The sequence below is a fragment of the Podarcis cretensis genome, assembly GCF_951804945.1.
Source record: "Podarcis cretensis genome assembly, chromosome: 17".
NCBI lineage: Eukaryota > Metazoa > Chordata > Lepidosauria > Squamata > Lacertidae > Podarcis > Podarcis cretensis.
Genome location: NC_137187.1, coordinates 39,366,768 through 39,390,262, shown reverse-complemented (window position 1 = coordinate 39,390,262; position 23,495 = coordinate 39,366,768). Strand labels below are relative to the sequence as shown.

General features: G+C 49.1%; 1 protein-coding gene and 1 long non-coding RNA gene across 2 annotated transcripts in view; one reads left to right on the top strand and one right to left on the bottom strand.

The window, feature by feature from the left end:
- BCAP31 (B cell receptor associated protein 31) overlaps window positions 1–23,495 on the bottom strand; it is a 36,365-nt gene that overhangs the window by 869 nt on the left and 12,001 nt on the right. Inside the window, exons 5-7 of the mRNA XM_079958876.1 lie at window positions 18,059–18,194; window positions 9,045–9,171; window positions 5,134–5,234 (exon numbers count right to left, since the gene is read on the bottom strand). Coding sequence (XP_079815002.1) covers window positions 5,134–5,234; window positions 9,045–9,171; window positions 18,059–18,194 — 364 coding nt within the window. The remainder of the gene's footprint in view (window positions 1–5,133; window positions 5,235–9,044; window positions 9,172–18,058; window positions 18,195–23,495) is intronic.
- Window positions 9,178–11,559, top strand: LOC307206086. The gene is made up of 2 exons (XR_013834268.1): window positions 9,178–9,915; window positions 10,652–11,559. It is a non-coding gene; the product is annotated as an uncharacterized lncRNA (long non-coding RNA).

Sequence of the window (23,495 nt, the reverse complement as noted above, 5' to 3'; positions counted from 1 at the left end):
CTTTTCAAAAACTGCAGCCGAGTAAATAACACTGAATTCTGCAAGTGGTTTATTTTTGTGCTGGTTATGGGGAGGAGCCAGAAGTTATGCAGCACTAAGGGCCCCACAGCTCAAGCCACAGAACTCTCATTCCGTCATCCCCTTTGACTTCTGAGAGGACAGCAAACACACACTCCCAGGCATGTGTTGCTGCCATTATGGCCTGGAAATCAGCTTTAAGTGAAGATTCCCAGGAAACAAAATTCCTTATTGTCCTTTGCCACATGCTGCGCTTGTTACTTTTGCAGGATAAGGCAGACACATAGTTTTGGATTTGGAGTTTCACAGAACTTTGCAGACAGCAGAGCAAGGTAGCAAGTGGACACTTTGCAGCAGAAAGCGAACTACAAGTCCATTGTCATTTCAGGCAGATAATAAGCAAGTCACAAGGCCTTGCATGCCCAAATGTACACAACAGATTTGACTCCCTGCTGGCCGATGACGCAATATCTCCATTCAAGCCATTGTCCTTTGTATTCTGCAAGGTCATAAGCTGCTCATTCTTAGGCACATCATTCAAGGCTGCTGCATTTGTTTTGCTTCTGTGCTGTACATGCCTAATGCTGGTCAGTGTGTGCACTAGCCCCATGAAAGGCAGGTTCTGTGAATGTATTTCCACAGCAGCCAGTGGCGATTCCCTACCCTGACCAGTTAGGGATGCTCAAAAATCAAGGCTTTTTGCATGCTGAGAGAGAGGCCACCTTGTGAATTTATGCCCATTCATAGCTCAGTCTTAGCCCCAGGCATCTTGAGACAGACACATGTCCACAAATTCCACCAGACTGAGCCACATGGCTGAAAGGATATCATCTTAGGGATAGCCCTGTTCTGCTACTCCACAAGGTAATGGCAACTTGAGGGGCAAATAGGCATTCTCAACAGTCCTTCTGAAAACACAGTTTTGCCTTAGCAGAAATGCTGCCCCCACCCCAGCCTCCACGGATGGCCAGGGACTTCCGATGCAATTCTATCCTGTGCCCAAGTGCAGAGCTCAATTGTCTAGGAGGGACAGCAGCTGCAGTAGCAACATTCTGCCTCTCTGCCAACTAGACAGCCCTTAGCACTGCAATCCTACCCAAGGGGGAGGGATCTGTTTACACAGCCCAAGGAGGGGGAAGACCACCCAGCTCCCTACAGGAATGCAACCTGGAGAAAGCTGGAGGAAGCTGCCCAGAATGGCCACAAAGGGAAACAGCTGCATGAGCAAATCAAACTAGCAGCAGCTACAGCCCACAACACTCCTACCAAGCTAAGCAGATGCCAGAAATCACCAGCTAACACAGGTTCAGATACCGTCCTGGATTCTGCTGCCCATTCAGAATCCAGTCTTTCTCCTCCTCGCCCTCCACCCTGCAAATCCCCCCTTTGAAGGGCTGCGGTAGTGCTCAACTTAAGTAGAGCAGAAAGGCCAATGCACCCCTAATTTTGATGTCTGGGCAAGATGCAGAGCAGTCTATCAGCACCCTGTACAGGGGACCATTATCCCTGACTTTTGGTGATGCTGGCTGGGGCTGAAGCTCAACAGTATCTAGAGCGAACCATGCCAGTCCGCAGTACAGGGTGCTTTGGAGTATGATGGCAGCAAAGATGAAGAGCTGCGCGTGAAATATTAGCTCAGCAGGATACCTCACTGCAGAGAGGAGTTCCCACGCACTGTTTAGCATTTGCTGTCACTTACTTCTCCCCTCCCTTTGAAAACATGCTTTGAACAGAGTTCCCAAGACACCAGCCGAGAATGCTGCTGTTTGCACCCACACCTCCTCAACATGGCCTTCCCCATCCTGGTGCCTTCTAGAAGGCTGTGCTGGGGCTCATGGGAGGGCACCAGGATTTGGAAGGCAGCCTTAAGGAAAGGCCAACATGAGAGCCTCCGATCACTACCCAGGAACAATGCTCAAGGGCATGTGAGTAGCTGGAAAGGCCCCTACCCTCCTCCTCCTCGCAGGGCAAGGACATCTCTGCTTCCCTAGGTACCCAAAGGCACACTGGCCCTTCAGAAGCAGGAGGGTGCCATTCCTCAGCAGGGCCAGCCTGCAGAGCCATCAGAATAGCAACAACACTGAGATCCTATTTTTAAGCAGCTGGCAAGGCACACTCTTACTGAGTCTTGGCAGCCGGATCACACCAGCTCTGGGGAGGGGAGGGGAGGGGGAAAGCAGGTGGTTGCAGCACACAGGCGAAGCCAAGACAGAGCTCAGTAAGGACTTGTGGGCTGAAGGGAGCATGGGGATGAGAAGGGATTGGAATGAGGATATTCAGAGCAACGCCCATTGCAATCCAGAAAGATGCTGCGTGGGGGGTAATTAAGCCCCAAAGGCAGGAGGCTTGCTCAGCATGGGTTACAACAGAACCTTGAAACTTTTTTTTTAAATCATCCTAAAACTAAGAAAGAAGAGGCGGTTGCTGTTCCGGTCCAACCCACCCAAGCTCCACCAAGCAGCAGAGAGCAAGCAAAACGCAGAAGACTCGGCTCGTGTGAACTGTCTGGAGCCCAGTCAAGCCTTCCAGAACCACCCTCCCCAACTGCAAACTTCTAGAGCGAAAGGGGCAAGCCCTCGGTCACAAGCTATGGGAGAACTGTGCAAGCGATCAAGTACATTCCCCAAGGGAGGCTTCCTGGAATGCCCAATGGGGACTATGGCTGTGGACACACCATACAAATAAAGCACAGAGATCCCCTCAAAGAATCCTGGGAGCTGTAGTTTACTCCTCACAGAATTACGATTCCCAGTGCCGATGACAACCCACAGTCCCCAGGATGCTTTGGGGGAAGCCATGTGCTTTAAATGCAAGGTGTGTATGCAGCCTTGGATAACAAGAGGGGCTGGTTAAGCGTGGGAATTGGGAAGGGGGCCATCACAGGATTGTGACTGAAAGGGGGGGGGGGTATTTTCCCAACTCCAAAGAATTGCCAGTAAGCTTCTGGACAGTGACACACAGAGAAACCTCCTCCTAAGATCTACTAGAAAATATCATTTGGTCCCAAAACAATAGTTGGGAGGCTGTTCCTGAGGTTTCCCACCTCTGATAACCAGACCATAGTTGTCAACCTTCCCCTTTTTTTGCAGGAAATTCCATTATTTCAGCGCCGTTTCCCACTGCTATCCCGGATTGTTAGATATCCCGTAGACTGTCCCCAGGACAGGTGAGGCTGCTGATCCCTTATTTTCAAATCTGAAAGTTGACAGCTATGAACCAGACATCACTATCCCAGTCCCAAGCTGCTGTTAATGAACTTGTATATAGTCCTTCACTCCTGAGTTAAGTCCAGCCTGGGGAAAAGAAAAACATCCTCCACATCTTTGCAGGCAGTGCTGCCTCAAGTCTTGTTTTAAAACCCGAGCAGCGAGGGGCCCAGCCCCTTCCGCACTTCCTTGAGGTGGTGCCAGGCCCAGCATTGTTCCTCCCCGCCCACCTGTTATCAGCTCCCAGGTGAGGCAGCGTCTTGTGACCTGCTGCTTACGTGCAGAGAGAAACGTGGAGGGTTGTTTACCGGGCAGGATTCCCAGGCGCTGCCAAGATCCTCCCCCTGGCTGGTACTCCGCGAATGGGAGAGGCTGGAGTAAAAAACCCGCAACCAAGGCTGGGCAGCTTCTCTCAGCCACTGTGTGCAGATTAGGTTACCCTGGCAACGAAAGCTGGATTATTTTTATACGTGTGTGTGTGTATGCTGTGTTTGTTGTGGGCTGGCCATTTAAACCTAGCCAACCAGTGACACAGGGTAGGAGAGAAGGCGGATCTGCGGCAGAAGACAGCTGTAATCCAACAGATTCAAAGCCCTCCCTTAAGAATGCAGAAAGAACCTCCATTAATGTACCAAAGCAACTCATCAACATAATCACACACACACAAAAATAAAAGACTGACTACTCCTTTCTTCCTGCTACAGGGGTGGCGACTTTCAGGGGACCCTGAGAAGGGGGAGGTTCAGAAGCACCCACTGCATGCGAAACCTCCCGCAACACATTCGAGGACTGGAAGGATGTATGTTTTGAAGGTAGAGACTGTCAGCAACAAGATTCCAGAACTTGTGGAAGGCTCTTGCTAACTTTTAAGGATATCTGATGCACAGTCAAAAGGTTTGGGGTGCAAGGGGTGGGGGTGGGGGAAGAGAGCACACCCCTGAGGAGTTAATCATGGGTTGTAGGACTATAAGCAGCAGGGGCACCGCTCCTGCTTTCCCTGAAAGCTTAAACAACAGCAAAACACACATTTATTTTCAGTTACAGCTGAAACTTCAGAAGACTCCCCAGCTGCCCTCATCTGGAGGAAGATTTGTTCACAAAACTGGCTTTGCCCAGCAGGAGTGACCATGCTGGACTCACCACCTCACACACAGCTGAAATCCAACAAGGAACAAAGCACAGGGCAAGAAAAAAGGAGGTTCTACTTGGGATGCCTCCCTCTCAACCACTGTAAGGACCGACCGCAGCCGAAACCTTACTTCTCGAGAGTCAGCCCATTCTTCCCTTATTTATGCATTCTGGTAACTGGGAAGCCACCTCTCTTTCAAGGAAGAATGTCCACAGGGCACTCAAGTGAAGGCTGGAATAAGGAGCCCCCCCCCCTTGAAGCTGGGGAAAAGAGGAGCTTCCTTCTCTTAAAACCAAGCAGATGGGCCTTCTGCAACCAGGTGTCCCCTCCAGATCTTGTTGGGGTCCCACCAGCCCCAACCAGCTTGGCCAATGGTTAGGGATGATGGGCACTGTAGACCCACAATATCTGAAGGACACCAGACTGGGGAAGGCTGGCATCGATGACCCTCACATTCCCAGAGTAGCCACAGTACTCATGGGACAAACACTCTCTCTTTTTTCTTTTCTTAAAGGATTTTTGAGCCCCAAACCCCTCATCACACCACCACCACTGCCTTCTTCTTGCCCTGCCCTAGAACACAAACACCACTGCTCTTCCTGGAGCAAGACACCAACTCAAGCTGGAACCTGCAGAAGCCAGGGAGAGGACCAGTTTTTAGAGTTTTGGAATAGTCCAGCCAGACACAACAGTGGCCTCATGCAGATGCCAGCCAGGCCCCTCTTGACTCCCTCCCACCTCAGAACAGATATTTGCAACCCCACTTCCCTCCCCTGGCACCTGGAGCTTGGTGTGTTCATGCATCAGTCTGTCATACTCCTTGGTGAGTCCTTCAGCCTGTTTGCGCATAGCCAGGGCCTCGTTCTCTGCCTTTTCCAGGGCTGGAGGTTAAAGGGGGAAGAAAAGCACAGGTTAGAGCAATCTCTACACATCCCAACTGACCCAGATAATCAGGCAACAGCAAGCCAAGTCACATGCATGTGTCTGTGTGTAAAAAATGGATCACTGCAGATCCTGGTTTTCCAGGAATAGAAAACCACAGACTTTTGGATCAGAGGAGGAGCTGTGATCTTCCACCAAGTTCATTCCTCTGACATCCAACTCCATGAAAGGACAGAGGTGAGTAGTTTGATTTCTAGCACTTACTTAATAAAAATTGTATGCCTGCCTTGATCCAAAGATCATAGGACAGTTTACAAAATAACTTAAGGTGGCTGCAGCCATGTTCCCATCAGCTGTGGCTATCAAATGAGGATGCTATAAAGCTTAGCCACTTATTTCCCTCTTGGTCTTCAAAGTTGAGATCACTGGACAATAAGCTAGGCTGCTTCTCAATTGCCACTTTGCCCACTACAGGGTTTGTGCTTGACCACCAGCATAGACAGAATTTTAAAAAGTAACGCTCAAAGACATGGACTGTGGTTCTAGAGTGTAATTAGTACTAGGCAAGCCTGAAATAACCGATTGGATCATGTCACCACAAGCACATTTCAACTATTCTCAATAAGCTCTCATCCAAATTTTTGTTCTGAATTAGGACTGTGCTCCCTGGTCCAAATCACCTCTAACATTCACCAGTGGTTTATTGCGGGAGCGGAGAACCAGAACCCTAACCCAAATAATTCCCTGAGTCACTTCCAGTTCTGCTTCTTAAGATTCCTACAACCTATCATGGGAGGGGAACCTCCAGCCCACACAACAAATCAGAGCCACCAGAGGCCCTAATTGGGCCCATAGGGTAGTTTCTGCCACACCTGGAGTCACCTATGACTTCAGGTGTGGTGCAGGTAAAGCCACATCTGCAAAGGAACAATTGGGAGCCTAAAGGTGCACTCTCAGTTGCTCCTTGGCAAGAGGAGGTTGCATTCAGGGCCTTTTGCATATTGGCCATCAACGGCACAACAGAGTTTTCCAAGCAGAGCCAATCTGTGCCGAAAGTTGAGCTCGTGGTCAGCGCTGAATTTAAATTTAGTGTGTCAAGTGCAAGCCCCCCTGGGACCAGATCCATTCTGAAGCTTGCATTTGGCACCAAATGCAAGCTGCACTTCCTGCGCTTCAAGGCTCCGGATGCAGATAGTCAGAGAGCAACTGGCGCACGTCCCATGATAGCATTAGCATCACTGGAAGAGAGGGACACCCAAGGCTGGTTTCTGTCAGATGCAGACCTGAAAGGCTTTGAGGCTCCTCAAGGAGGACTCAGAGAAAGATGCTCCTTCCTTCACTTTCCTCACTGGCTTCAAATAGCACATAGTTAAGCTATTCAACTATTTCCCCTGAGAAGTAGTGATGGCTACAATCTTGGACAGCTTTAAAAGAGGATCAGACAAGTTTGTGGAGGATCAGCCTATCCATGACTGCTAGCCATCATGGCCATTTCACTTCCATTGCCAGAGGCCAGTTGCTGGAAATCACAATAGGGGAGAGGGCTGCTGTTGCGCCCAGGTCCCGCTTGGAGGCTTCCCACAGGCATCTGGTTGGCCACTGAGAGAACAGGATGCTGGAGTAAATGGGCCATTGGCCTGATCCAGCACATGGGACACTTCCCTTGTGGAGGACCACCGTGCTAAAGAAACAGAGAGCTTCTGGGCCAGAAGAACAAGTTGTGCCAAATTTGGCAGGTTTTCTGTGGCTTAACAATTAGCACCATTTGGGTGTTAGACTGGAGAGAAGGAACAAAACGCAGCACCCCTTACAACAGCTATAAAAAAAGAGGGCACACTGGAAGAAGAGACAAGAGATCAGTTCAACCCAGGCATGCACAGCCAAACACCCCCTGCACCCCCCCAAAAAAGAAATCTGAGCCACAAAATAATAATTCAAGAACCTTAAATAATTCAACAAACTTAAAAGGTATATTGAGCACTTCTTGTGTGCCTAGTGTTGCACAGTACACAACCAGTTACAGTCGTGCCTGGCCACTGTGCCATTTACATGGGAAGGGGGAGTCAAAGAGAAGCTGGGAATGTTACACAAGCCCACCAAGAACTGAGAAGGTCGGAAGGGCAATTGACACCCAAAACTTCCCAGCTCCAGGATTCCTCCAGCACTGATGTCAACCCCTCTAGTTTGCCAGCTCTGGAAATGAGCCCTGGAGAAGCTGCTCAGACTGGTTGATACTGCAACTGAGAACTGTACCCCCCCCCCGAGTGTGTGTGTGTGTGTGTGTGTGTGTGTTTTCAAACACATGCAGCATGAGGGGAGAGAGTATCCCATTATGTCATTGCAAGGTTTTAGAGTAATGTGCAAAGACCCTGCCCTGCTACCCTAAAAAAGCTTGCAACGTTTATTTGGAGTTGGAGTTGTATTGGAGTTGGAGTTCTTTTCACAAACAGAATTGGTTTTAAATTGTTTGCGTATCTACTATACAAACAATTATAGTAGACATACAAACAATTTTCTTGGAGGACACCTGGAAAATCATTTGTCTGCTTCCTATGCATCTGGACACTGTGAAGATACCGTAATCCAATTTTGCATTATGGTTCTTGAGGTCAAGTAACGGGTTTTTCATCTATCGGATGCCAATCTGAATCAAGATGGCAGGCTGAATCTTACAAAACAGTGTGGATTTTAACCACTGATTTCAAAATTGCACTCAATTTGATGACGTTTCTTAGCATTCCCAATCATTGTTGGGTATGAGCTTGCCAGTATAAAATAGTTTACATACAGAATTGTTTGATTTTCTTTACTGCGAAATCAGATCAAGATATTTTATGGGAAGCAATTCATCAATTGAATCAAAGAAATAAATAAATACATTTGACTGTGGAGGAGACACAGGGAGAGGAGGGAAGGGTTTAGCAGTGGTGAAGTATGGTGCCGACAGCACCAAACAGCAGCATTCCCTTCCCACTAAGTGACTGTGCTCTCACACATCTCCCACCCATTCCAGTGGGGCTTATGCAGGAGAACTTTCCACTTGACTGTGCGCCACAGCTCAGAGCAGCATCACCTACACTGCTGCCAGAATCAACCACTTCGCAGGAGGCTACCTGGGACCAATGTGAGCAAGTGGCACTACATCAGCCTATGCTGCATGTCAACTGGGACAGGAGAGGAATGGGGAATTTGTGGTCCTGTTGGACTTGCACCATGCCTGGGCATTGGTCATCAGGCTGGGACTGATGGGAGTTGTGACAAAGAAGGTATAAAGAAGTCCCAAACCTGCCAGTGTGTGCAGTGCCCAAACATTCAGATTTGAAGAACTGAGTGCACCAATTAGTGGTCCCCATCATCATTTCCCTTTTCAATAACTAAAGAGACCAATTCCAAAGTTGGACATTGCTTTGTAGAGCAAGGAAAAGAGCATCCTCACAACTATAGAGAACCAAAGTGTTTACAAACAAACTCTTCAGGGCTGGGCCCATCTGTTCCCAAAGTCTGATGCCAAGTGAAGTATTTTTAAGCAGGAGGGGGGGACAGAATTCTGAGATTGTACATGAGGAAGGTGCATGGCTGTACAGTTCTAGAAGTATAAATAGATGGTGTATCACCCTTTCGTCGGCATCTAGCCCGGATGATCCAGCTGTACACAACTGGGACGTGGGGGGAGAGGGATAGTCCAGGGTCTCTAATAGGTCATGCCCTTTCCCTATAAGTTACTGGGCTGTGGCATCTACCACACAAGGTCATTTTGCAGCCAGGACTGGAGGGGGCATGCGCTAAACATACTCCACCAAGTCTCTCACCTTTCTTTGTGGAGGCCAGCTCATCCTTCAGTTTTTTCACTTCACCCTGCAGTGCTTTACTCTCTTCTTCACCTCCAGCGCCTTTGGTGTCCAGATCTGTTATTTTCACCCCTGCTTGCTGCAGTTGCTGAATGAGAAGAACGAGAGAAGGTTAGAGGACACAGGAGAAATCAATCCATCAATGAGAAATAGCTTGACACAAGATTTAATGTGTGTGTACAGACAAACCCCTGTCCTGTACATGGTCAGCTGGCTTTTCTCCTGACCCTTTTCCCTAACCTACCTTGCAAAACTTCAGTGTCAACCCATTTCTAGGACAGTTGACACAGCCAAAAATACTAGATAGGCAAACCACTATTGCAGAATCCAAAGAAGCAATTTTGGGATTCCTCTTCAGCTCAGAGACCAGGGGCGGCAGCAGCGGCTGCCTGGAGGACTCCCAAGGAGAGGGAGAGGAGAGGAGGCTGAGGGAACGCTCCACAAGGGAGGGTGTTTGAAAAAGGATGAGAGGCTGCCAGCACTGCAGACAAGGAGTGACATAACTGGGCTCCTGAGCCCCACAGGTGTGCCATAGAAAGAATGCAGTTGTTTAAGGGAGCCATAGGCTCAGAAAGGTTGAAAACTTCTGCTCTAAAGGGATGGTCAGCATGACATTCAGTGGTCTACAATTTCCCTTGGCATGGCAAATACACATCTGCTGAGCATGACAAGTCTCCATGTTTCCTTCCAACCTGAGGACTAGAAACCTCGCAGAAACTGGTACCCATTTGATGCTGGGCTTCCCAAGAGGAGGAGAAGTATAGTGACGATGCCCCTACCCCTCTCCTACTCTGAGACTGAACCTTGGGCAAGGGGCAAAATCCCTGTCCTAGTGCTTTGAAGGTCAAGGACTGGGCCCTTCCTGCTGCAGTAATGCATGGCTTAGCAACCAAGTCATCAAGTATGCAGAGCCATCAAGTTTGCAAAGACAGATGCAGTGGTTTAGCATTGGGGGGGGGGGGTCCACAAGGGCAGACACCCCGGGCACAAAATTTGAACACCAGATGCTGCCTCATTACAGCTGCATGCTTCCACCACTGGGCTCCACTGAAAACAGCTTTTCCATGCGACTCAGGAAGTGACCTCTCCAGATAATGGAATGACTCTACATCTCTCTGTGATCTCCTGGGTGGCACGATGCCGTTAGGCAGTTGAATGCACATGCATCCATTTTTCCTCCTTCCCATCCACCCCTGTGCGTGGCCCCAGGCACTGGCAACCCATGCTACACCACTGCACAAACAATCCTCATATGAGAATGGGGAAGCTTAATAGTGAGGCCTGCCCAAGACCAACCAGGAAGCTCATGGATGAAGCAAGATTTGACCTGGCGTCTACCTATTGGAGGACTCTGGGCAATTTCATTTTTACACAATAAAATGCCCCATTTGAAATACCTGTATCTTGCTTTATAGCCCGGAGGTGCTCTCAAGAAGTGGCTTACGAAAGTTTTTCAACTAGGATGATTTAGGCTCTCGCCCTTTTCTATTGCCAGGCAGCAGCTCCCACCAGAATCCTTTTGCCTCCAAGGAGCAGGGAGACAGCTGCCTCTCGCGCACAGCCTGTAGTTGGATTAGCTGAGAGACTCGCCTGCCATGTTCCACAAACTTCCCAGCCACCTCATTTCCATCCTATCACTTTCTCCCATTTTTGATGCATATGAAAAGCCACCCTGAATCCTGTCGTTCTCCTAACATTTCTTACTTTGGGAAAAATCCCTCAAGGAAAGTATCCCATAATAACCAGTCAAACAATAGGCATACTGCCTACACACCCCTGGAAATGCCAACCGCGAGTGTATAAAACAACGGACGTTGCTTCTGGGCAGCTCAAAGGGAGCTGGATAAGCCCAGGACAGAAAAGGGGACATTTTCCTAGGCAAAGAGAAACCTGAGGTTTTGGAAGAGAGAAATGGCTGCTGAAAAGACAAGGCATGGGGGTGTGAGGAGGAGAATCTTTCATCCTCAAACTGAGCCTCCACTGGGAGGGGGGAGTTGCACAAGCTTTCTCCAATCATGGTTCGTCTTATATGAGAAGAAGCAGTTGTGATTGCAAGCACTGGCATGACAGGCACAAAAGCGACAGCCTGACATTAGCAATGCTATGTATAGAAAAAATGTTATACAAGACCTTCAGAGCAGAGATGCCCAAGCCTGTGGCACACGACACGACAGCAACTGAAGCTGGGTGGAAAATCAGCACAGACCAGAATGAAGCGCTTCTTCACACAGAACAGTTAAAACTGTGGAATACGCTACCACAAGGTGAATTGACAGCCACTAACCTGGGTGGTTTTAAAAGGCAAGTTCATGGAGAATGGAGCCTATCAAAGCCACAATGTCTACGTTCTGCCTCCACCAACAGAGGCAGTGAGCCAGGCGTCTGGAGAGACTGCTGCTGTGCCCGGTCCTGCTTTTGGACTTCCAAAAAGCATCTGGTTGTGAGATCATCAGCATTTTATTTGTATGCCACCTTTCCACAATTAAAAACAATGCTCAAGGCGGCTTACAACATGACAAGATTTACATAATTACAAAAGTCATAAATAAACCACATCAGAAAAATACACAACCAAATGGAAAACAATTTCCACATAAATCAAAATCTAAAACTAAGATTACAGCATTAATATCAGTTTGAAATGACAAAGGTAAAAAAAAAAAACAGCAATTAAAAAAGAAAAACGGAGCCCTCTCTGCCCAGCAGCGGCGCCAGCAGTCCTTTATGGAGCCCGTCAATCGCCACCCTAGGCCAGTTGGAGAGTGGCAGGACTGGGGCCCTCAGGCGCTGAGCAGGGGAGTCCTCCTGGGTAGCCAGATCCAGCAAGGCTATTCTTAATGCCCTCAAGTGTGTTTATATCCTGTGCCCTCCATTTCTGGAAACCCCTTGCTTCTCTCCACTGCTCAAGTAAAAGGGACCAAACCTTTAGTGGCGCAGGCGCTGCCCTGTGGAACTCCCTGCCAGTAGATGTTTCGCAGGAACTAGCCCAGAGGTCTTTTGAAAACCATACCATTCTAAGCCAGATCTTTGTAATATGAATTCTCTTTTTTAACAAATCAGGGTTGACTGGTGTTTTATCTGTGTTTATGCTTTCATGGACATTTTGTTATTTTATTCTCATGTTGTATACCACATCTCTCTCTCTCTCTATATATATTATATATATATATATATATATATATATATATATATATACACACACACACACACACACACACACACACACACAGAGAGAGAGAGAGAGAGAGAGAAAGAGATTCAAAATACACAAATATTCAACTGTGTTGCACATACAACTGCTCCATTGCCACTTCAAGGGCCACTGAATCTCCTTTCACAGAAGTTACAACATGCATGGATTCTTAAATTCAAACTGCTTTCAAAATGGCAACCTAAAAATATCCTCCCTCATGTTCTGCAGCCGTTATATGGAGATGTAGAAAGCGTGCATCTGCTCATGCCTGTGTTTTGCAGGATGACACTATTCCGTCAACCAACTTCAAAGGCTGTGTATTTGCTTCCCAACAGCTACAACACATTATTCCAGCTCTCCTGTGACAATCTGAAAAAGTAGAAATCCTTCAATGGTAGATCACTGCACGTCTGCGGTAGATCACTGGCTCCCCCCCCCCAAAGTTCAAAAAGTTTTGCTCCTCTAAAAAAAGCTCAACATTTTATTTTTGCTCTGCACCCCCCAAAACAGCCCCCCTCTTCCCTTCCTAAAAAAAAGCTCATCAACTTTTGACGTGCACCACCCCAAAAATGGGGGTAGTCTTTAACACTATGAGTAGATCACAGTCTCTTGGGAGTTGGCCACGCCTGCTATAGGCGATGTCCAACCTCAATCATGCTCAGAGTAACCCACTGAAATCAATGGAAGCTTATGTCATTGAATTTGTTGGTATCAGCCTTTGAGTTCACACATCAACGTGTACCAAGTAATTGGTGGCCAAAATGAAGGACACAGAATCTTTTGTTAAAACTTCCCTCCCTGGTTACCTTGAAGAGACTGACCTGCCACACCCAAGAAGGGGCTGTTTATAAAACTGCCTTAATCAAACAAGAATAGCAGTTCGACCAGTTCCCGTTGTCTTTAAAATACACAGTTCCCTCCAACTTGGCTGGCCTTAAGCAGCCAGGAATATGGGCTGAGTACACACTACACATTTAAAGCACATGACGTCCCCCAGAGTCCTGGGAACTATGGCATACCCCCTTCACAGAGCTACAATTCCCAACACCCAGCACCTACAGTTCCCAGAATTCTTTTATTGGGGGGTGGGGAGGGAATCATGTGTACACAGCCAGTTTTTAGAGAAGCTTCTGCATTGATCCTCTTTGCACACCCCTCCCAAGACATACTGCAACAGGGCCAGCATTCAAGAAAGTGATCTGCCCACCTCCCTCTAGGTTAGGGTGGGTTCCTTGTGGCCCCTTCACATGCTGTTAAGCTAGTCCAAAGGAAGCCTGTAAGGGATTCCCACCAGCCCCAGTCAGCATATCTAATGGTCGGGGGTGAAAGGAAAGCGAAACAAAAAACAAAGATAAAAAAAGAAAAAAGAAAACAAAAATAAAAATCACACCTACAAAGAAAACCGTATCGTCATATTAATCGTTACACATATTGACTTCCTTCCTTTGTTCTGAGACCTCATAGTTTTTGATCGTTCTGTATTGTTGTGTCTAGTGTAGATTCCCTCTATCTTTATACCTCTTGCACCATTTTTCAATTTCTTTAACCCTGCAAAGCCTCATTCATTACATACCGATATACTTACTCCAGAACAATGTTTTTTCATATATTCTTTAACACAACCCCATTCTTTTACTAATTTTTGGTCTAACTGTCCCCTTAAAAATGCTGTGAATCTTGCCAAATATGTATGTTCACAAAATTTGATTTGCCATTCTTTTATTGGTGGGTTTTTCCAATTTTTTGCAATGAGCATCCTGGCTCACTGAAGGGTGCTCCAACTCTACAATTCTAAGGTTCTATGAAAATGAATGAGAAAGGGGGGATTTCCTCCCAAACCGGGGTGCCACATCCCCATCCTGTGATGCAGACCCTCCCCAAGCAAAATTCACAAGAGATGACTTTAAATGGAATAGAAAAGTCCATTCCAAGCCAATCTCTAACTGTGCCAGTCTGTAGTGCCAGAGAACGGGGGAGAGAAGAGCTCTCCAAAAACAGCCGCAAGGGACTGGGGCACTATCAAAAGCCCAAGTCATAATCACCGCCCTTGAGCAAGGTTTGCATTTTTATCTTTGCATCCTGTTTATGGCTGCAGATTGAAGACACACCAAAGCCGATACATTCAACCACCACCCTACTATCCAGAGGGTCAAGGCTGTCTTGCTAATGCACAGTCCTTATTTATTTGACTCCATAAAAATTATTGCCTTATTTAAGGTAGTGCCCTCATGTCAACCCAGTGTGGTGGGGCTTGCCTGCCCCATATGGCGGGTGGTGGCTTAAAACACATAAGGTTTGAAGGCTCTTTGGTACACAGGCAAATGTGAGGCCTCTCACCCCGCTGCAAATGGAAATTCCATGAATTTCCATGCTTAGTTTTATTAGTTAGGGAGGACAGAAAGTAGGGCTGGGCCTCAGAGGAGAAAAGCTGGCAAGGGAAGAAAGAATGAGCATGAAAAGGAGCTGCCCCCAGGTTGGAGCCCCACCCTCCAAAGCTGAAACTTGAGAATGCAGGGGCACTTTCACCTGTTTTGTCCATCATGCGGTGGAAGGAAGCCTGCTCTTTTTTTATTTTCTAAGGAAATCTGGATTCTGCATTAGAAGCTGCAGCTGCCATGAATTCCCAGAAACTCCAACACACTTGCCATGCGACAGAGCTTGCCTTTCACAGCCGCACTCTCCACGTGAAGAGGGGGTGGGGAAGACCTGGGATCTAGTTCAGGATTCTTATGAAGCAAAGCCGAGGTTCTCAGAAGTTTCAAGGCTTTGTAGCTGTAAAGATTGTGGGACTATTTAGCAAGCCTATGTTTAGGGAACTTAAAAGCTCCCAGATACCTTTTCCTTTTGCAAGGGAGAGGGGGAAGCAGATGGAAACAAAATATTTCAGGTGTCAGGGTTTTACAGACTTTTCAGACATTACAGTGGTACCTCTGGTTGTGAACGGGATCCGTTCCGGAGCCACGTTCGCAATCTGAAAGGAACGCAACCCGCGTCTGCGCACGTGCGGGTCGTGATTCACCATTTCTGCGCATGACGTCATTTTGCATGTCTGCACAGGCGGTGAAACCCGGAAGTAACACTTTCTGGTACTTCTGGGTCGCAACCTGAAAAGACGTAACCCACAGCGTTCGCAACCCAAGGTATGACTGTATTTGTTCCCTCAGGGTGAGCCAGGTGTGAAGAGGCCTCGGGCACCCGTGCTCGAGTAGAAGGGTGCAAAATTACTAGTGCAGACTGGTTATTACCGCTTTCATCATTTAAGTGCAAGACTACACAGCGCCCTGTTTCATCGGGGTGCCTTTCCGTTGCTGCCAGCTTACACACGGTGTTTTGTTTTTCAAAAAATAAATGCACAGTGAACTATACAATTCAAAAGCTTGCAAAAACACACACTGAAAAACACCCAGCCACCCTAGAGCAACGGTTTCTGGTCTCAATGAAAGTTTGCCGTTGAGAAGTGCAGCGACTGGCCAGCCAAACTACACTTTCCTCCTGTGTTACGTCCAAGTAGACATGTGCACAATAGTACTGCAGTGAATTCTTATCTCCCACACAGAAGGAGAGATGGTGCAGCCTGTTTGCAAAGTTCTAACCTTTGCATTCGGTGGGGAGGAGGGATTCCATAGCATGCACCCACACTCACTCACTGTGTAGTATTATTTGCAGAAAATGATTTCTAGGGACTACCCTGATCTCATAAAAACCGACCACAGGAAAAATGCATCCTGGTTGCTGGGGAAAAGGAATGGCAACTACAGGAATTCCAAGGACCTGAAAATAAGTCTGAAGCAGAAAAAGAACATGGAACAGGGGGGGAAAACAGCAACTCTTTAGGACCACAGGAATAATTAAAGCCTGGTGTCCAAACAACTCATTGGCTAAAATGGTTGGAGCAGTCAGTCCAGCTTGTTTCACAGAAATTTCTTAGAAGGGGTACCTGCATATTTTGCTTCCCATTTCTCTGTCTAGAAGGGCAAGAGACTTGCTTCTTTAGAAAAAGGAAAACTCAGAGTCCGGAGCCCCTGCCCAAAGGTACCAATGAAAGCCTCTCCAGGTGCCACCTTGCTTGTGGGTGCTGAGTTGGTGCCCTCCACCATGTAATATTTCTCCTGGCAGAGCACAATGTCCTATACCAGGGATGGAGAACCTGGCACTCCATATATTTCTGGGGGGAAACTCCCATCAGCCTCAGCTAGCATGGCCCACAGTCAAGCATTATGGAGGCTGTAGTTCAGCACCAGTTCAGAGGGCCGCAGTTATAGTTTCCCTTTGCAAGATTGTCACAAGCACCATGCATGATGCTGAAAGGTTTGAGAGTTTGTTTTTAAAAAAACCAAGCAAGAAGATTTCCAGTGGTCAGAAGGTAAGGCTTCAGAGGAGCTTAGCTCCTTCATTAGATCATCCCAGTGTTCTCAAGGCAAAAAATCAGCAAAGTTATTTGCCACCCAGGAGATGGGGCGGGTCATGGCCCTGGCACACAATCTTGGAGGGGAGCAAACCAGCATCTCTGTCGCGCCCTGCCTGGCTCCGGCAGTGAGGACTGGGTGAGTGCCAAGGGCAAAGAGCACCCTTTGTGCCCCTACCCTACCCGGCGCATGAGCACCTGCCTGGCAGCGTTCAGCAGCAAGAGCTGGGCAAATGCGCTCCACTCCCACTGGTGAGCATTTGCGCCACCCCTGGTTCTGGCAAATGGCGCTATACCCCTGCCCAGAAGAGTTTGGCCTACAACACCTCTGCGCTCTCGCTGGAGGGAGGCAATTCCAGGAAATGCAGAAGAAGCGTTTTGGATTTGATATCCCGCCTTTCACTCCCCTTCAGGAGTCTCAAAGCGGCTAACATTCTCCTTTCCCTTCCTCCCCCACAACAAACACTCTGTGAGGTGAGTGGGGCTGAGAGACTTCAGAGAGGTGTGACTGGCCCAAGGTCACCCAGCAGCTGCATGTGGAGGAGCAGGGAAGCGAACCCGGTTCCCCAGATTACGAGCCTACCGCTCTTAACCACTACACCACACTGGCTTGGAGGGGTCACCTGCTCTGCATGCAGAACATCCCTGGTCCAATTCCAGATGTCTCCTGGTGCCAAGAAAGGGCCCCCAAGCCCCAGGAGACCACCTGCTGGTCACAGGTAGGCCACAGTGGGCTACATCTTCCTCCCCACACCTTCACTGAAGAAAAATGTGGTGGACGGAACAAAGCCTGCCTCACATGTAAATTCAGAAAGTGTGCCTTGACTACCAGAGGGTTAGCCAACACCATCTTGAACCCATTTTGAGGTATACTCCATATTTAGGTGCCAGCAAGCCTCTCACCAACACCAGGCTATCGAGGGAGCGGGTTGCAATGCCAGCTGCTTCGAATGCTTGGCATTTGCTAGTGCAGCAATCTTGTAGGTCAAAGTCACCCACCAAGTATTCCTGAAAAAACAAGGCACCAGCGGGCGATTAACCCCTTGGGTAAGGTTACTGCCATAAAAGGGGACCGGGTATATAGTGTGACAGACAGTCTCAGAGCCTTATAGGATTACAGACACCAGCCAATACACCCATAAATCAGACCTCTGAAGTCTGAGGATGTGTGGAAGTGTGCAAACTACTGCCCAGAGGGGCCACTGCACCTGTGTTTCCTCAAGAGCAGAGGGACTAGCATCCAGCAGGGCCATCTGCTGCTAAAACTGAGGGGAGCCTCAAAACTCACATTTGTCACAACACTGCAGCAATCTGCTAAAGTCAAAACTGCCCCACGGCAGCTTCCCCTGTGCCTCTGGCCCAGGCAGGAGACCATACCTTCTTTAGCTTGTCGTTCTCCTCCATGTACTTCTTGGCCGCATCGCTAGCTCCTTCTGCCTGCTTCTTGAAGGCTTCGTTCGAAGCCAGGATGGTGGCGTGCTGGGAGATGAGGGTGACCAGGCGTCTCAGCAGACTGCAAGGACAGAGGCAGAAGGTGGCTCAAAGAGGGCATCGCAAACCAAGTCAACAAGAGAGTTAAGACACACACAGAGAGGTCTTTAGATCTGGGTCTGCTGTAAAGGGCACTGGAGTGACCTAGTTGATAAAGCACCGGGTTCAATTTCCAGGTCCGTCACAGGCTTCCCCACTGGCCTTGGGAAAGGAGGATTTTGTACTGGAAACTGGGAGTGACAGTAGCTTCCTTACCCACCAAGGCTGTCTCTGAATACTGGGGAAAGCAAGCAAGGAACACAACTAGGCCTTGCCCAAGGCTAACCAGGTGGGACTTGAATCTGAACCCAGTAGTGCTTTATCCGCTGGATCACTGAAGCCCCCACCTCCGGTCATAAAACGACTGAGCCATGCATACCCTTTGGGGAAAACAGAACAGCAAGGTCTAACAATGTCTCTGACCAGAGAAGACTGGTAAGAAAATGGAAGGCCGGTCTTGCCATCAACAGGATCATGGGTTTAACTGGGTTTAACTGGGTTTAACTGCAGTAGAGAAGACTGCTTCGTGTCAAAAGTTCAAGGATAGGGACCTGTGACTTTCTGGGTGTTGCTGGACCACCATCTCCCACCATCTGTGGCCACGGGCCGTGCTGGCTGCGGCTGACACAACCCGGAGTCCAACATTATCCATAGAGCTACTTAGGATCCCCAATCCTGCTTCATGTCGAGGTTCCGCAAACCTTTGATAAAAGAAGCTGCCTTACACAGAGTCAGGACATTGGTCCATCAAGCCCACTATCGTCTGTACCCTGACCAGCAGAGATTCTGCAGCACAGGAGTTCTCTCCCCACACCAAGACAGAGGAGAGCAAAAGGCAGAAGGATCCGTGGAGAGCTTGGCCAAAGCCTTTGCTGCCTCCCAAGTCAGGAAGTGGTTGTGGCCCCTGCCAATGCAGGCACAGCTCCACACTGAGAACCCATTCTGCCAGCCCTTCTGCAATTGTTTATATCAAAATATGGCCTCTCTTACAAGGTTGTTGCTCACCAGGGCTCTCAGCTTAGAGACAGCTTCTTCTCCACCCTCCACCTGCTATCACCACTGCTTCCCTCCAACTTAGCCTTATCACTTCTTGCCCCAACCCCACCAGAGGAGCAAGAACAATGAAGCAACACTTCCTGGGCTTGAAAGAAGCCACTGCACATCGCCCTTTCAAGGAGCAGCTCCTTTTCAGCATAGGAGAAGAGAAGAGTTTGGATTTGATATCCCGCTTTATCACTACCCTAAGGAGTCTCAAAGCGACTAACATTCTCCTTTCCCTTCCTCCCCCACAACAAACACTCTGTGAGGTGAGTGGGGCTGAGAGACTTCAGAGAAGTGTGACTGGCCCATGGTCACCCAGCAGCTGCATGTGGAGGAGCGGAGACGCGAACCCGGTTCACCAGATTACAGGTCTACCGCTCTTAACCACTACACCACACTGGCACCACAGGAGGCAGACTAATGTACAGGGAACCATGCAGAGCCAGCCCCCAGAGTCATTGCAAGGCGCCTTCCGGCAGCTTGGATTGGCCCCGGGGAAGGAAGGCTGCCCCATCCAGGAGCCACCAAGCAGATCGATCACGACAAGGGAGTGGAAGGACACAGGCCAAGAGTGCCGCCCACAAAGCTCAGCCTTGGCCAGATGTCAAACAGGCTTTTGCCACCCCCAGGTGACCACTGTCTGTTAGAGGCCACAGACCAAAATGTCGGTCAGAGAAGGGAGTGAGGTGGCAATAAACCCAGCGCAAGGCAGAGATGGCCCTCAGCACAGATTCCTCTGGCAGCAAGAGCTGCCAGCGCAAGGCCACAAAGCGGAACGAGAGAACACTGGCAGTCCCTTCAAGTGCTTCAATGCCAACTGATCCCAGAGCACGGTGGTTTGTAGCTCTCGCCTGGAGAAAATGCTCCATCCCGTTTTTTAAAAAGCTTCTCTTGATAGCGAGGACACAAGAGAGGGAAGGGCAGGCTTTTTACCTTTCTGAATAACCGCCTTGCAAGTCAACGTGCTTTCAAGCGCAAGGGAAGGGCAATGCCACCTTGGACAAGCGTTATGGGAGTGAGATCTGGCCCAGGACTCCCAGTTCCCTCTGTATAGCCATTCTGAGCACGGACAACAAACGCATTTTGCAACAATGAAAGGGAAAGTGAGCTGAGAAGCTGCAGCCCGAAGGCCAAGGGCTGAGCTCACAAGACCAGAACATCCTGCCTCCTGGCCAGACACTCACACACAGCAAAGATATGGAAGCTGACAGCTCGCCCCCCCCCCATCCCTACTTCCAGCCCCAGCTGCACAGTCAAGCACATTCCCTTTGCATGCAACTCTGCACCCAGGCTGCTGATTTATGGCCCACAGGCATTGTTCACACCCTTCGCCAGCTGTCCTGTACGGCCAAAAGCGGCTGCTCATCAAACCAGAGAGCTGGCTGGACAGGCACCGTAATGGACACAACAGAGACCCTGCAGCCTGCTCAGTGCCAGGGAGGACATGAGCCCTGGTTCAGCCGGCCTCTGTGAGCAGCTGCTGCCAATGGCAAGGACCACTGGCAAGGGGGCAGGGGTGGAGCAGGAGGCCACAGGCTCAATCTCCAAGTGGCATCTCCAGGTAGGGCTAGAAATGCCCCCCGCCCACCTGAACCCCTGGGGGCTGTGGCTGCCAATCAGTGTTGCAATATCTAGACCAGCGGTTCTCAACCTGTGGGTCCCCAGATGTTGTTCAACTACAACTCCCATCACCCCTGGATAGCAAGGCCCGAGCTCAGGGATGATGGGAGTTGTAGTCCAACAACATCTGGGGACCCACAGGTTGAGAACCGCTGATCTAGATGGACAGCTGCTCTAACTCAGCATGAGGCCACCTTCCTCCACTGGGCGAAGGGCCACACCTCGGTGGTAGAGCGTCTGCTCTGCATGCAGAAGGTCCCAGGGTCAGTCCTCTGCACCTCCAGGTAAGGCTAGGAACACCCTCTGGCTGAACCCTGTACAGCCTCTGCCAGCCTGTGCAGACAATGCTGGGCTAGATGGACGAATGGTCTGACTCTCAACAGGTTGTAAAATGAATAGCAAACATAAAAACCCATTATGTGGGCAGGAGAATAGCTTTAGGAATTGGAATTTCACCTCTTTTAGGCTTTTTACTGTTAATCTCAGAAGCTTCTAAAGAAAAAGTTGGCACGAAGGGCCAAGGGCTGCCTGGCCCTCACTACAGTCCAAGTACCCAGAAGTGGTGGTTCTGTCCAGAGAAAGCGTCCAGCATGTGCTAATTAGGGCATCACTTTGTGGCTTAATCGCCAACTCTGAAGAGTCTACTCTACTGGCTTGTAGACTCAGCTGCTGTCCTCATCCTCAGGAATTTTCAGTAAGAGGTAAGAAATTATGCACGCCTGCCACCTTGTGGCCAAAGAGAGCACAGCAGGCTGCTTCAGCCTCTACAACTACAGTGGTAAAAGTAAAAGGTAAAGGTACCCCTGCCTGTACAGGCCAGTCTTGACAGACTCTGGGGTTGTGCGCCCATCTCACTTAAGAGGCCAGGGGCCAGCGCTGTCCGGAGACACTTCCGGGTCACGTGGCCAGCGTGACATCACTGCTCTGGTGAGCCAGAGCCGCACACGGAAACGCCGTTTACCTTCCCACTGGTAAGCGGTCCCTATTTATTTACTTGCACCCCGAGGTGCTTTTGAACTGCTAGGTTGGCATGCGCTGGGACCGAGCAGCGGGAGCGCACCCCGCCGCAGGGATTCGAACCGCCGACCTTTCGATCGGCAAGTCCTAGGCGCTGAGGCTTTAACCCACAGCGCCACCTGCGTCCCTCTAAGTCTTGGATAGTAAGCGGGAATACCGAAGGCACTGGGAATAAGGCATTGAGATGAGCAGTTGCATCAGTTGCAGTCAGATTGCATCACCCTTAGCACCCACTGCTTGCCAGTAAGGCCAAATTGTCAGTAAGGCCCTTGACATAGTTCTTGCAGATCGTGTTGCTGTATAGAAATTTTGACACCCTGCCTCCTCCAAGAGGCCTTCCAAAAGAGCTAGGCTGCTGTGCCAGACTGATACTGAAAACAGGAGTCCTGCTATGAAGATTAACAGGTTTTTTACAGCATAAGCTTTTGATGGGATGGAAGCCACCCAGACAGACAAGAGAGAGAAAAGAAACAGAGAGATAGCACCCAATGAGACTCTAAACGGCCTAGGACCCTCGTACCTCCGGGACCACCTCTCCCGGTATGCCCCACGGAGAGCCTCAAGGTCCATAAATAGCAACACCCTAGAGGTCCCGGGCCCTAAGGAAGTCAATTAGCCTCAACCAGAGCCAGGGCCTTTTCAGCACTGGCTCCGGCCTGGTGGAATGCTCTGCCTCATGAGACCAGGGCCCTGCGGGATCTGATTTCTTTCAGCAGGGCCTGTAAGACAGAGTTGTTCCGCCTGGCCTTTGGCTTGGGATCAACTTGATCCCCTCCCCCTCTTTAATTTTTCTTTTCCTTTCTCCTCCTGCGATGAGGCTACATTTTAATATTTTAATGTTTCAATATTTTAATGTTGTATTTTAATCTTGTTTTTAAGTTGTATTCATTCAACTTGTTTTTATTATTGCTTGTTAGCCGCCCTGAGCCCGGCCTTGGCTGGGGAAGGCAGGGTATAAATAAAAAATGTTGTTGTTGTCGTTGTTGTTGTTGTTGTTGTTGTTGTTGTTGTTGTTGTTGTTATTTTAAACCAGGAACAGGAAACCAATGTGGCCCTCTAGATCAGGCACCCCCAAACTCGGCCCTCCAGCTGTTTTGGGACTACAACTCCCATCATCCCTAGCTAAGAGGACCAGTGGTCAGGGATGATGGGAGTTGTAGTCCCAAAACAGCTGGAGGGCCGAGTTTGGGGATGCCAGCTCTAGATGCTGTTCTGCAGCCCTGACCTAAACAGAGCAACGCAAATGGGAGCAGGGAGAAGAGGCAAACCCCTCTGCAGCTGACATCACGCTCGTTGTCAAAGCTTCCAGAAGGGAGAGCAGGGAAATGTGATGAAAACCATGCCTCCTTTTGTACAGCAGTGGTTTTCAAATCTATCTTCAGTGAGTAATTTTTAGTATTGCTTTGCCTGCCAATCTGCACATCTCACAGTTGTTGAGACAACCTGGGCATGCACCGTGCGAACAACACTGCAGAAGATTAATTGCATTGCTTATGCAAGGGTGGGGAGACTTTTTCGTCCACCATGTGGGCCAACCTTTGACAGGTGAGTGGTGCAATCCATCCCAGAGGCGAAACTAGGCTTTATTTCACTTGGGTCAAAGACT